Below are 15250 nucleotides of genomic sequence, written 5' to 3'. Positions count from 1 at the left end.
CACTCTATGAGAGGAAGTAACTTGTCTGTTTGTTCATTACTTCTTCCCTAGTTTTTATCAGCTGAATCGTGTCTCTTAAAAAACAAACCACAGAACATTTTGGCTTCTTAATCTCCGGTACCTCAGAATGTGATCCTTAGATATAGGGGCTTTACAGTGGTTATTGAGTTAAATTGAGCTCATTAGGGTGGGTCCCAATCCCATATGACATATAAAAAGGGGAAATTTGGACACAGATACATGCACAGGGTGGATGCCAGGTGAAGGTGAAAGCAGAGATTGGGATGATGCTTCTATATGCCAAAGATTTCCAGAAAACCTGAGAGGTTAAATGAGAGGCATGGAACAGATTCTTTCTCACAGCCCTCAGAGGAAACCAACCCTGCCGCCATGTTGATCTTGGATTTATAGCCTCCAGAACTGTGAGACAATACATCTCTGTCATTAAACCACCCAGTCTGTGGCTCTTTATTACAGCAGCCCTAGTGAACTATTATTGTAACGATTGACACACTGGCTGGCCATGGTAGGTGCTTAATAAATAAGAGCTGAATGAATTAATAACTGGTGTCCCCCTCACAGGGGAGGTCTCTGCCAGGCCTAGAAATTGGGACTAAGTGCCTGTGTTCTAGTCAACATAATCACTGCGTATATCTTCATGATCCAAACCTCGAAGATGAACATTCTCTTCTTTGGTGCTCTGTGTGAGACAGAATCATCCTTGCTGGGACAGGGACGCAGGAGCCTGGGACTCAGCTTTCTACTTTGTAAAAATCCTTGAAGTAAGGAATTGAGAGCCTAAGGTATGAGTTTGAACCCGAGGAGGGAAAATGGAAAAACACAGATGAATTTCTCAAGAACAGTCTTTCCACAATAGCCAGAAATTGTTCAATTCTTCACATAAAATGTTTGGGATCAGGTATTCTCTCCTGTGGGTCAATAGCACAAATCAATGTGTATTAAGTATGTCTTTTTATTGTGATGCTTTGACATTTGGGGCCTTGCTGCCCCTGCAAAGACTAAAGACTCCCCCCCTCCCAGGGCTAACCAATTCCTAGGATAGTAAATGATGCCCGGAAGTGATCGCTTCCAAATGTCTAGTGGCCAGTCGGAGCCCCTGCCCCAACCACTTCTTTTACTGGGTTCTCACAATCTGCTTACTGTCCCCCCCACCCTAATTATCCAGGGGCCAGGTATGGAGGAGGACTAGAGACGGTTCCTATACCCCAGAGCCTGCTGAGATTATCCAGATCCAATGTTCTAAATTAGTCAATCCTAAACCTGCTCATCTTGCCTCATCAGTTCCTTGCCACAGAAACCACAAGAAAAGCTCTTTCCTGGTTTCTCCCCTATTCCTTCTGCCTTCTGACCAACCTGGTGCTTCCCCACATGGCATGGCATGGCATGGGTGCCCTCTTCTCTTGGGGACTGTTGGCAACAAACTCTTCAATGGTCACTATCTCCTGATCAGTTGGCCTCACTGTACCTGAATAATAATAAAACCTAGGTTTTAAAACACAGGTGTCTATAAAGGCCGTGTTCAAAATGCACATATGACTGATACCATTGATATGGACAGAATCCCCAGTTGCCCCTCATGTCACTGATAAGTGTTACTGGTTGTTCTGAAGAGGTTCTTCAAATGAACAATACTTGTCGTTATGAGCAGGTTATGTTGTGAGAGGTGTCTGGGATAACTGTGAATTTTTAGTGTGTGCAAAGGAAGACTGGGGGTCGGAAGTGAGAGATGTATTTTATTTAAGGCGTTGATATGGTAAAGAGGTTTGGTCACACAGTGCTCGGCTTAGTCTCAATAAGCCAAACCAGCTTTTTTACTGGGGGTAAAAGATAGGACAAAGAAGATTTTGTCTATTTTTTAAAATTATTATTATTATTTTTTTAACGTTTATTCATTTTTGAGAGTCAGAGAGAAAGGGTGAGTGGGAAAGGGGCAGACTCACACACACACACACACACACACACACACACACAGAATCTGAAGCAGGCTCCAGGCTCTGAGCTGTCAGTGAGGAGCCCGACATGGGGCTCGAACTCACCGACCATGAGACCGTGACCGGAGGTGAAGTCGGACGCTTGACTAACTGAGCCACCCAGGTGCCCCTGCTTTTGTCTCACTATTAAGAAATTTATTAATAATTAACAGTGTTTTTAAAAAAAAACAAAATAAAAAAACCAGAATGGCAATGATGAATGAATGACGAGTGATAATGACTTCAAGAGTAGAGTTAAATAGAGGATAAATGACCATCTGTAGGAGTATCCTGTAGTTGTTTTTGTAGTTAGTAGATTGGTCGTAATAAAATTGATCATTTATAGTTATTTTATTATGTCTGCGTCCTCTTGTCTATCCACCTCTCTTGGACCCTAAGAGCAGAGTCTAATCTATATCTGTCATATTACATGATTTGTTATTTCTGGTGAACAGTGCCCGGCATATAGTAGCGGAAATAAATATCTGTTGAATAAATGTTTGTTGCAGTACCTGGTAGGAAATGAAATGAGAGACTTTCTTGGATGCCTTTCACATTGGTGTCGGGACTGCTAAGTGTTTCTAAACCCTGGTTTCCTTTACCCTGTGGCCATACAAGTAGACAACATTCCCCACAACCTTTATTGTTGTTAAGCCAGGGGCCTAAATCTGATTGGTGGAATGTGGGTAGACCAGGTCCATCCAAACTTACTGGGTAATCGCGAATGCTCTCTCTTGCTTTCCACATCTCCTGGCCACACGCAAAGTGGCCAGTGACTAAGAAGACGTGTAAGATGAGATTTGGCTTACCACTTTGCTGCAACGGGAATGCATGATTACAACTGTAATAATTTCCATCTCTTAAAAAGCAGTAACTCTGCTAAAATTTCTTACTTGTACAGTGAAATAGCTAAATAAGTGATCTGTTCTCCAGATTCTCTCTTTTTTTAAATAATGTTTTATAATGTTTATTTATTTTTGAGAGAGAGAGAGAGAGAGAGAGAGAGAGCACAAGCAGGGGAGGGGCAGAGAGATAAAGGGAGACACAGAATCCGAAGCAGATTCCAGGCTCCGAGCTGTCAGCACGGAGCCTGACATGGGGCTTGAACCCACGAACCGCGAGACCATGACCCGAACTGAAGTCAGACGCTTAACTGACTGAGCCACCCAGGTGCCCCAGATTCTCTTCTTTTTGACTGAGACTTTGTGATTTGATCAGACCAGACTGGGGGATTTGAGAGGGGTATACCAAGCCCGGGCTATTAGGTCCAATTTGTTTTACAAATTGGGCTCCCTGGTTTTTCTGTTTTTGTTTTTTTGTTTTTGTTTTTGTTTCTTGCACAGCTGAGTCGTATGTCTAACCTCTAATAGCCACTCAGGCTCCTTTTCTTATTGCTTTTGGTTAAATCTTTCGAGAAAAGAGGGGAAAGAACATTCTTCTGGTGCCCTTTGCCGAGGGACTGCCATTTACACTTTCCCTGCTCATGGTAAAAAACATGTCTAAATGGGGTGCCTCTGCAAGAAGGTGATTTGCTCAAGGGTAAAACCAGTGACATGACAGCAAGTAGCTGGGAAGCTAAAATTACAAAAGGAAAATGGACTTCAATACATGTAGTGGACACATGTATTCAGTGCTTACACAATGCCATGCCCTGCCTCATGAACTCGGGAGATTTAAAGATCTGTGAGACATAGCTGTAAAAAATTTTTACAGTATCTTATTTGATAGTAATAGTTATTCAACCAGTTATGCTTACCAAGGTCAAGTTCTGAAAACAGTGAGAGAAAACTTGTGTAGCCCGGTGGCTTGGTCATGTGAGACACCCCCTGCCTCCCACCAAGTTGGCATTAGGGGTCCACTTCACTTCTGCTTCTCTGATTGGGTCAGGCATCTGCTGCCATGTAGAGTATCGTGACAAACCCTGGCCACTGCTTTGCTCTCCCACATGTCTCATGCACACTAGTGTGGTGTGACGCTGGGGACATGTCGCCAGTTCTTACTCTTAAATAGAGAAGAGAATCTACGGATGGAACAAAGCTGTGCGCACAAAAAGTGGCCTACTTCATAATTTTTGATAATGCTGTCAAAGGTTAGTAACTGTCATCCTGCGTGGTCCAACCGGAGTCGAAAAGGGTGAAGTTTCATTTTGTGTTTCACTGCTCCCTCGATCTAGGTTTTTGGAAAAAAAGAAAAAAGCTGATTTTACAGTAAAGAGTTTTTTGATCAATTGTTGGTGCCAATTGGCATGAGCCTGGGATAGGTGGAGATAATATATGTGGTGTCCCCGACTGGTCATTTGAAGACCTGACTAGAAACCATGGGACAGACACGGTGCTCTAACAGAAGGATCGGGGAGGTTCTGTTTTTGTGTCCTCCGATCAGGGCGCCATGGAATCTGGAGGTCTGAAAAAGAGACGTTGCTTGAAACATTCTGCAAGGATTTCCACTGTTTCCAAAGACTGAAGTTGGGAGGAACGTTACCGAAGGCTCTCTAAGGCTCATCTTGTTGGGTGGGTCAGTGCCTTCAGTTTTAAAATCTGTTAAATCTTGCTTTAAGCTATTATTCTTGGAGCATTTCAGCTCTAGCGACGCCAACATGCAACAAACTCCAAGCACCTGAACAATCACCAGCCTCTCTCAGAATTGCCTTTTTCAGCATCTCTGAGAGTCTGTGATTATCCTCAATTACTTTCTACCACATCTCGGCATAAAACTCAGGGTGTTCATATGTCGGAGCATTGAATTTGGTGATGGAGCAGCGTGGTCTTGCTTTGTTAGAAAAAATCAGACCGAGAGACTTCATCATTAGTTATTATCTGAAAGCTTTCGTCAGACGTAGGGATTGTCACATTTATTGTAAACCTGCGGCAAGAGGTTACAACAAAGTGTTTGCAGAGGCGTTGCTATGGCTTTGCTAGTTGGGGCTTTCTTTCATGAAAATTCTAGAAAAGGAGGGCCACCATCTTTGAGAGCTGCTGTTCTTATTTCTTTAAATTTCATTATTTATTTATTTATTTTTATTTTTGAGCGGGGGGGGGGGGAGAGAATGAGCAGGGGGCAGGGACAGAGGTGGGGGGGGGAGAGAGAGAACCTTAAGCAGTCTCCATGCTCAGCATGGGCTCAGTTCCATGACCTTGGGATCATGACCCAAACCAAAATCAAGAGTTGGACGCTCAACCGACTGGGCCACCCAGGTGCCCCGCTGCTGCTTTTATTTTAATTGTAACTTACAGTGAAGTGTGGGTCTTTTCTCAATGAGCACTTCTAACTCAGGCCAGGTCCATGAGGGCAGAAGAATTGCCAGAAAAAAATTACCCATGATTTCTTGGAAAAGGGGCAACTCTGTAGGTGAGGGCCCATGGGATAATGTTTTGAAAGCCAAATTTGTCTTTTTCATTCCCTCCTTGTTCCCTGTCAGGGGAAAGAAAACGACTAGGCAAGATTTTCATCTTTTTCTTCTTTTAATTTTGTTCAGCATTAAAGGAGGGAACTTCATAAACATTGATTGTCATTTACAGAAAACATTCAGAAATCATGTGTGCATTATCAGGGAATGCTAACAGTATTCAACTAATAATTTACAGGACATAAAATAAGGACAAAAACCTATTACATTCTAAAGTAATATAAAACTCTTTTTTTTTAATTGTTAGGGAATGCTGTTTTATTCTAGTATATTTATAATAAAAAAAAAAACCCAAAACAACAACTCAATGCTTACTTCCTAAATGACTCAGGCTGCAGTTTTACTCACGTACACAGAAATTAGGGCTTATATATTAAACAAGGAGAGAGAGATCAGAAAATTGTAGATTTTAAAACTATATGTCACTGGGTTTATTTGTGGTTTGCCTTTTGCCTCTATAGGCCAATAATAATAGTAATATACGGTAATAGTGTAATTAAGCTCCAGAAAAATCAATGGTGACTATGGGAGGCATTATTCTTTTAAAAAAGTACAATTAATATGCTTTTTAGAGTGAATGCTTTTATTTTTATGTACGTTTGGCAATGCAACTCTTGTGCATTGCCAGCAACGGTGTGCATGCTAACAAGAGATGTCAGGTGCACCTCACGGCCGCCCCTCAAGGTGCGATCCTGGTCGGTAGGTACAGCCGAGCCCCCGACAGTCCCCGGTTCCCCAACCGCTGGGGGACTTGGAGTCGTTCTTCACTTTAGACGTGCAGGTTGGAGCTAACATGAAAATTAAATTTCTGAATGTTGGAAGCATATGAAAATCATTTCTCTCAATCCTAAAAGCAGGGAAGCATTGTCAGGGATTTAAAAAATACTGGAAAGTCTCATTTAAATCTAAATATCTTTTTTTTTTTTTATTATAAATCGATCATCATAAAATACTAGCCTTTTAAAGTCCTATTTGGGATGCAGGAAAAGCATCAGGTTCATCGGACTTGCTCCTGCCTGTGTTGTTAGAGCTCATATCACCTTCGATCTTCCTCCCTCTTGGGCTCTCCCCCAACCCTCCCCCAGGTTCTTTACAACATTTATTTGGTGAAGGTCAGTTATGGCTTCAGCGAATGAGTGATCTGACCTCAGGCTACTAATACGAAATAAACGTGTATAAAAATATTTTGTTCATCAGAAAGCAGAGTTTGTGTTCCTTAAGCTAGTCCATGCAGAAAGGATTTGGACAAAGCCATTTGCTACAAGGAAAGATGACTTATTCAGGCAATGTGTTTTTTTGTTTTGTTTTGTTTTGTTTTGCTTTTGTTTTTGTTTTCTTTTTAACCTTCCTTTTTCACATCATCTAGTTCAGATAGCGTTTGCAGGTCTTAGAGGCCAATCTTCAGTACAAATTCTTTGGAGCACATCTAATCGACAGCCCTGTCCCTTTCTCAGCTGTATTACAAAAAGAAGTGTACACATGACACCAGTGGCCCGTCAAGATGCTTAACCTGTTTACAACCAGTTTCTGAGAAGTACATAACACGCAGAAAGGAAGCAAGTACATATTTGCTCTTTGTTGGTTTTCCCCCTCTAAAAAAATTGTTACAAAGTCTTAAGCTTAAACAGAGACATAGAAAAATCAGTGTATTCACTGTCTCCAGTTATTTACAGCAAAAATTACAGAGACAGCATACATTGTATTAGACCTTCCACAAGCATATATTAAAAGTAATTACATTTGAAAAAATATTTTTATTTTTCCTCTACATTTCTACAATACATACTCAGTTTTCTGTGGGTGTGGTTTTCATTCTTGTGTGTGTGGTTCCTCGGGTGGAGGAGACAGGACTGTGCTTGGGTGTGGGGTCTGTAGCTTTTCAGACATACCTGACGTGTGTCACGATAGAGGCACGCAGATGTCCTCCGTCAGCTACCGCCAGAAGAGTACGGTTTCATACAGGGATCGCGCTGCCCAGCTGGGGTGTAGACACCCCGTGCCTCCCTCAACTGGGGGCTTTTTCAATTCTGGTAACCTTGTGCTTTAGTTTTGGCCATGAGAACAATCGCTGAGCTGCTTCTTCTGACCCACTGGAGGTCGTGCTTACAGTCATGCAGGAGGCAAAGATTACTATGGCCAATTCACTTCGAAGGGATCTCAGCAGCTTAGGCAAAAAGTGCACAGACAGATGACCTCCATCTGTTGCATAGGAATCTGAGGTCCCGCACTTCAGAACACGGAGGGGACTACGTTATCACGACTATAGGATAAATTCTGCAGATACGACTAAGGGAAAAATGAAAACTTGTCACAGATAGTGAAGCCACACATTTAAAGAGACACACCGAGACTCAAAAATGTAAAAGTCGTGCATTTGACGTTCAGAAAAAAGTGGCAAGAAATCTAACCACCTGGCTCTGTGAAGCTAAGAGTTTGGGCAAGGCGAATAGAAATGTCCTTTATATGCCATCGTTAAATGAATTGTCTTCATTTTTAGACTGCTGTGTTTTCAACGGGACTCTTACTATGTCCTCCGGTAGTGATAGTCAAATATGGAAACCAAACTGAGTATCAGTGGGCAAGAGTTCTGCCCCCCCACCTCCCCCCACCCCCCCCTCTCTTATTCATTCTGAGTCCTGTCTGGCCAGACTTGCTGCCAGGAAACAGGCCCTTGGATTCAATTTTGTGCTAAACCAGAGGTTGCAAACTGTGAACCTTTTTCTGCACAGAGATGTATTTGTCTGGTCTGCATTAAGCTCTGAATCAACTGACATCACTTACAACTAGACAGATGTTATAAGATTCAGAAGCTTTAGCCACACTTGTGCTTTAGCTGACTATCGGATGTCCCTTTTCAGATGGGGCATTTCCTTGCCAGCTGGCCATTGGACTGCTTGCGCTCATTTGCATCGGCTCCCTGGCCCTTTTAGGCTCTTGGATTTTTAACCCTTGCTTTAAGGGAACACGTGCCTCTGGTCCTGAGACCTGGCCCCTGCCTGCCCCTCCAAAAATAGGTGGTCAACTCTTGTCTAAAGGCCCGTGTGGTTTCCCATACCAGGTTGCTGCTTTTATTAACAGCTGGAAACAGAAAATTAAATACTACTTCGTCTAAAGCAGATGGTGGGCTTTTTTGTCTTCTTTATACAGGGGGCTTTGTGCAAAGTTTCACTACAGATGCATACTTTCAAGTTATTGCTGTTCTATTGAACGGTGGCTCTGTCAGGGCACAGGCATCCTTGCCTGAATTCACTGCCAATTGTAGTAACTTCATTGGAAGCGAAAGTGTATGGAGAAAAGAGAGTCAGGGAAAAGTTATTTCTTCTAATTTCCAATAGCAGTGGAATTTTTCCTTGCTTCTATAATAAATGGAAACAAAGAACACGGAACAGAACTGATATCATTTGCATCTGACTGATGTTTTTGAAAAAAGCTGGTTAAGTTTTAGGTTGTCCTTGGGACGGAAGAATCGCTTTTGCATTCAAGCCTGGTACGCTTGGGACTGTAGAGAGTGAGCGTGAGTTGACTAGCCATGTGCATGGTTTTCTACAATTTAGCTTGACTGCTGTGAAGTTATGTGTCGAACAAGGCAGCTACGATAGGAAATGTACGGGTGTCTCCCCGGAATCTCTTATTCATGTCCAGAGTTGACTGTGATTTAGGGTGTCACAGATTGTGTCCAAGAAGTTGAATTACCCAAGAGACCACCACATTCTCTGTTTATACCTACACTGTGGTCCTTTATTCCAGAGTCCTGAAGACCAGTATTTCAACAAGGGAAATCCCGAAAGGGTATGTTTGTAAGGTACACCTCTACTCTCAGCTTTCAGTCTCTGGGGAAAAAAGAGCCACAGAATAAGGGACACAAAGATGACCCAAGTCACGGGCAGTAGGAGTCTGTGTGGCATATTAAACCAAATTTGGAATCCCTTCTTCTCCTACATTCCCTCCAGAATCACAGTGGAATTTGAATTCACACAGCTTTACCTCCCTTGTCAGATTCAGATAATGCCACTCAGATTTCTTATTTTCCTTGCTCAGGACTTGTACAGGAAGCTTGGGGCTGCTTGGGAGAGACATATTCCTATTAATAGGGTAGCTGGATTATTTGGCTCTTAGCAGATTTCAGAAAATGAGGCTAAGTTGTCCTTATTCATGTGCAACTTTTCAACAAGTCCAAACAGTTAACAACACAAAGTTACTGCCTACTGTTCTGAAAGCCTTGTCAGAGAGGTTCTCTCCCTGGTGTATTTAATTTGTGCCATTTACGTTTTGTTGTCATTTTCCTGTTTTTTTCCCCCTCCTTCTTTTTTTTTTCTTTTTCTTTTTTTTTAATGAAACATCCCTGAGTGGTTACAGTGCAATATCTGTGCCAAGCAGTGATTGTCATTTACGAAGCAAGAAGTGAAACGTACAGATCATGGGTTCTTTCTTCCAGTGCCCGTTTTACCATGAAGGTGTGGTGAACATTTGTGAGTCTTCGTAGGGAAGGGACAGAGATTGCATGTGGTAAGGAAAGGCGATCTTAGCAAAATTTCAAAACACCTCGAGATGTAGTCACAGGAGATGTTCAAAAAGGCAGCTTTTCAAGGCGTTTGTCGTTACCACTGAAAATGTGATTGGTGGTCTTTTAACGGACAGATTTGGCAACTGTGGCGAAAGATGGAAATCTCTTTTCTCAGCCGAAGTGGGCTGAGCGTGTACTCGTTTCCACTGTTTTGTTCTGGTTCAGTCGCTAGCTGTTTCCTGTCCCCTAGCTTCAAAAGGTTCATGCGGTCCCAGTGAAATGCTTGCACTAGTAGAAACGACAAACACATTCAAATCGAGTACCTCCTGAGGCAAATGTGGGGAGCAATCCTTTTCCTACATCACCCATGGGGCAGGGAGGAAAAAATTCTCAGCCACTTCATCAACAGAACCAATTTAAACCCTCTAAGGTAAATTGGAGGAAACAAACGATTCCCTTTGCAACTGAGCGGGAATTACAGGCGGACGATGGAAAACACTAGGCCAACAGAACAATGAAAACAAAGTTTGACATAAGTTCAAAGCTCAAAGGGAAACACCAAGCAGACACGTTGAGCATTGCCTATCACAAGCCAATCATAAAACATACATTGCATTTGGAAACGGCTTGGTTTAATTGAGCGCCTTCCATTACCCTGTTTTCCTAGCAATCAGTAAAGTAATCTTTCCATTAGAAGGAAATATGACTCTTGGAATTAATTCTTTATACAAAGAGCTAGCAGGAGTGACATTTACACCAAAAAGAACTGAGTCTCTACAGCCACATAATAAGCAGTCTGCAGCTGTCTTCTTAGACACCGAAGGTAATTTGGTTCAATGTAGTTAAATTAATTGAATATAACAGTAGTTGAGAAAGAGAGTCATTATTTTAAAGCCTTTTTGTTTTTCCCCATTGGTTTAGCACTCATCAATCATGAGGTGGGAAAAGGCTCTGTTTTCTAGAGAAAAGACTAGCACTACTGTCTGGTCAACGAGGGGTTTTGTGGCCTTGCGGAGACAGCTCTCAAGACCACGTAACTCCAGAAGAGCGTCAGAGATTAAAAGGAAATCAAGGTTTCCACCGATGGAAACTTTACCGAGCAGGTGTGCGTGTGTGTGTTTGACGAGGAGAAAAGGGCGGGTCCTCGGGAGCTGGCTGCTGGGCTTTACTCACAGGAGAGCGTGAATGTCACTGAGTTACATGAGGCTCTGCTCTGGCTTCCTTTTTAAAAAACTCTTAATTTTGGATCGGCTAAGACCAAAGGCATAGGGCCTCTGGAGCACAGGCAGAACAAGCTGCTTGGGATTTATGCTTTTCTGGTATTCAGTTTGCTTGGGGAGCAGGTGGAGAGGTGAGACTTATACTAGGAAGTCTTAATACTCCAAGCCTCATATCCCCTCTTGTATTCTGTGTTTTTGACAAGTTGCTAAAAGAAAGAATCCCAGGCCAGACGGATGATCTAATTGCAAACTGCATAGGAAACAGTTTGGGCTTTGGGGTGTATTAGTTCTACAGAATAACTCCGATGTGTTTTCGTTATCTGTCAAGTTCTTGCTCTGTGTTTATAGTACAGCACTTTGGAGTTGAGAGAAATTAGAGGACCCCTCCCCACCCCCGCTAGAAGGACATATCAAATCCTGCCTCCCCTTTTATTGCTGCTTTTTCTAACAAATGTAGCAAAGAGAATGAATATAAAGAACCAAGCTCTTTCTACCTCTTCGTTGCCAAAAAAAGCCCCCCAAAACAAAAAAAAAACCCTCAAAAAACAAAAAACATCAAACCCACACACAACAGGTTAGAGAAAAAATGTCTACATGAAATGGCATCGGGGCCCTGGGCTCTGGTTTCCTCTGTGACTCTAATTTTATTAGAAAAAAATTGCTGGTGGTCAAACCTACAGACTGCATTTCTCTGGTGACAACACAGTGAGCACCAAAATCAGTTTCTTTACCCACCTGAAATCCAAAGGGAAAAAAAAAAAAAAGTGTTTTATGTGTCCTGGTGAAAAATAGGAAATAGTGATTGGTCAAAAAAGTCCTGGACTCCACAACGTTATCTGTGGCCGAATTCTTAAAACAGGAAAATGGCTCCAGATATTCCCCCCCCCCCCACGCCGATATTTACCATCCTGACAAGGCTTTGATGTCATTGATAGAAACAGAGTTCTTATACAGAGGCCGCGCATTATGTTTATTCCTTTGTAGACGTTATCTCTGAATTGGTACCACCCTGCCATTGACGACAGTTGAAGATTCTGGCTGGGAAAACAAAATCCTGATTGTCTAACATAAAGGTAACACATAACACAGAAGGTAAATAATATAAGAGAGCCTGACTGAACCTCCTTTGTTAGTATGTATGGGATTTTAGGTCACAGTGCATGTGCATGTATAAGTAATAGTCATATATAATATTCTCAGATATTATATGCTTATTACATACATGCACAGTGCTTTCCAAGACAGCTACAAATTTACACATGCATCAGCTATCTAAAAACATAGAAATAGGTAAGCCTATTAAGTGGAATTTTCTTAAATTATATTTGAACAATTAACAGGAAAAGTAATCATGTAAAGTACCGCTCTGTTCTTGTACGTATCTACAATAAAATTCTATAAACAGTTGTCTCCCAAAACATACCCGAATAAAATAAAATTAAAAAAAAAAAAGATAACACCCAGTGTCCTATATTTGTATATTTATGGTCATTTCAAAAACAAACAAATAAAAGAGCCCCACTCAGGTGCGTATTTACATTCTTCAAACTGTAGCGGTGAAAAATAATTCTATTAAGTGCAGGACATTCCTAATGTTGCAGTAGTGACATTTTTCTTAAGTCTTCATGAACACATTGCTTTTGTCTTAATGGTGACGCATTCCACGACTAGGAGACAGTTCTCTCGTTGCCTTCATTTGCAGACGGTGGCACAGTCAGGATTAAAGAGCTCCTTGTACAATGGAGGAAAGAGTGTATTCACTATGTCTGGATGTGATTGTTTAAATACCTGCAGCTTCTCCCCGTGCAAGTTGCAGACCGCCGTGATGGTTGGTATCTTGGCTATTAACTGCGGAGTTGGGAGACCAGGGTCGGGTGTTGGGCAGGGGGGGGACGGGGAGTAGGGGGGTGGGGAGAAACAAAAGGGGAAGCTCATTAGTGCTCTGGCTTCTCAATCAGGGTCCTTCCTGGCCTCGGATGAAGGAAAATGGTTTTGGGAAAAGACGTTCACAAAGAAAGGAGGCTCACTTTCAGCTTCTCCTTCCCAACAAAACAAAACAAAACGCACCTCCTACCCCCCTCGGGAAAATAGAGAAGGCAAGCCAGCGGGGCCAAGCTTCCTGAGTCACTGCTCTTAAATAAAATGTGTATGGGAGGTAGTCGAGTTTAATCGATACGAGTGGGTGCTTTGCAGCCAGGCTGACTGAGTCAGAATCTTGGTTCCAAAATAGCTAAATGGCTGTTTGGCTGTGAAATACTCGGTCTCAGCTTTCTTATTTGTAAAATGGGCCTACTCATATTGTTGTGTGTACTGAGGTAATTCATATAAAAGCGGTAAGAACACTATAGGTGTGAAACGCAATTGGGAGCTAATATTATCTATTATTTCCCACAGATTTTTATGATATGAACACGAGGTTCTCGGTTTTGGAAGGTGACGTTGTTAGGAAAGGTAGGACCTAAACTGTACGAGGCGCGATCCATAACTGTCAGGCTTCTTTCCCACTGTAATGCATAGAATGAAACCTATATTTAATCAAGAGAGAATTTCAGAGGTCACTGGCACTTGCTTCCTTGAGGCATTTAAAAAACTCGTGGGGGAATATCCACTTACCATTGGTAGGTTTTATTGTATATGTATCATGCAGGACGTGATTTTATTTTATTTTTTTTTTTTGAGTTCAAATACCCAGAAGACATTTTAAAATGTCCACGGTTTGCAAAATGCTATAACGTTCTTAGAAGATGAACAGCTCTAGCTTTTCACATATTTATAATTTAGGAACATGTAGAATTCATCATTTCATGTCAAAATTAGCGTAAAACTAAGTATCACTGTGATCAAATTACTGTTGGAATCAGATGTGTTCTCATATAGAGAACACTCTCAGAAAAGATAAGCCTGATAGTTTATATAGCTGACCATAGGAACACTTGAAAGTGACGATAAAAATAAAATGAAATAAACCCCATCTAGTCATCAGTTAGGCTCATTGTGCCCCCTCCCCTATTCGGTAATAAGAAGCAATTTTCAGCCTTTGGAGTAAAAGAGCAAATAGATAATTAGTTACTTTGTGGCTCTTCAAAATCAGAAATTTCCACATTCATTAACTTTCCTTTTAACAACTCATGACCATGTGACCACACTATGAGCCATTCAAAATACCATAAGGATTAGAGCTGTTGACATATTCTTAAAGGGGTCTAGAACACATAAAGAAATCTGGGGTGCAGACCTTCCATTTCCAGGGCTATTTAACGACAGGGGTAGCAAGAAGAAATGTGAAATCTTTGTTTAAGGAATGGATGTTAAGTTTTAGACTGAGAAGCCAGACTTTCTTTCCAACATTATGAGTTACTTAAACTCGTAGCAGGCACTCTGCTAGCTGCCAAAATGTTCAAGACAGTACGGTTCTCTGCTTACAGCCACCTTGTGAAGACAGATGTGAGTAACGTTACCACACAGTCGAAAGCAGACTGAAAACCTGCGGTGGGTGCCATGCAGGAATGATCTAGAAGCGGTAGGTAATAGGACGTTCTGCCTTCTTCTGTCAGGCCAGGGAAGGCCTCCCCGAGAAAGTGCCATTTAAGCTGAGCTCTGAAGTAAAAGCAAGAGCCAAACAGACGTTGGGGTCCGTGATATGCCGCAGGGCCAGGCATAAAGATGGCGTCGTGCTTAGCGCGCTGGAAGAATTGAGCAGTGTGGGTGAGCAGGTCTGAGGGAAAAGCTGGAGAGATGGACGGGACCCGAATACGCAAGTGTATGCTAAGACGCTTCGGAAGGGTTTCGGGCAAGCAGGAAAGATGATAAGAATCACACGATCAAAGAGTCACTTTGGTTCCAGGGTGGAAAATGGTGTCTTTTCCGTATTTTCACAGGTAAAGGTTATCCCAGTGTCCACATAGCTAAAGTCCCTTGGGAAATCATCCAAGCTCTCTCAACCAACTGGTTCACACAGACGGAGACTACAATTTGGAACACTTCTTATACATGACGGTCTCCCTGAAATAGCTATTGAATGCGGGGAGGTTTTGAAAGCTTTCTATAATCATCTGCAGTTGAACTGATGCTATGCAGAGCTCCTGAAACTTCCAGATGTGATTCTGTAATGACTGCCAACCTTTACTCT

The 15250-nt window shown here is 42.1% G+C and overlaps 1 protein-coding gene across 1 annotated transcript in view; it reads right to left on the bottom strand.

The window, feature by feature from the left end:
* Positions 1-11740: 11740 nt before the first annotated feature.
* RORB (RAR related orphan receptor B) overlaps positions 11741-15250 on the bottom strand; it is a 192109-nt gene continuing 188599 nt past the window's right edge. The window contains exon 10 of the mRNA XM_042963461.1: positions 11741-12969. Within this exon, the coding sequence (XP_042819395.1) occupies positions 12814-12969 (156 nt within the window). The 3' untranslated portion in view covers positions 11741-12813. The remainder of the gene's footprint in view (positions 12970-15250) is intronic.

The sequence above is a fragment of the Panthera tigris genome, chromosome D4 (genome assembly GCF_018350195.1).
Source record: "Panthera tigris isolate Pti1 chromosome D4, P.tigris_Pti1_mat1.1, whole genome shotgun sequence".
NCBI lineage: Eukaryota > Metazoa > Chordata > Mammalia > Carnivora > Felidae > Panthera > Panthera tigris.
The sequence above is the reverse complement of the archived record's forward strand: the minus strand, read 5'-3'. Positions and strand labels throughout refer to the sequence as shown.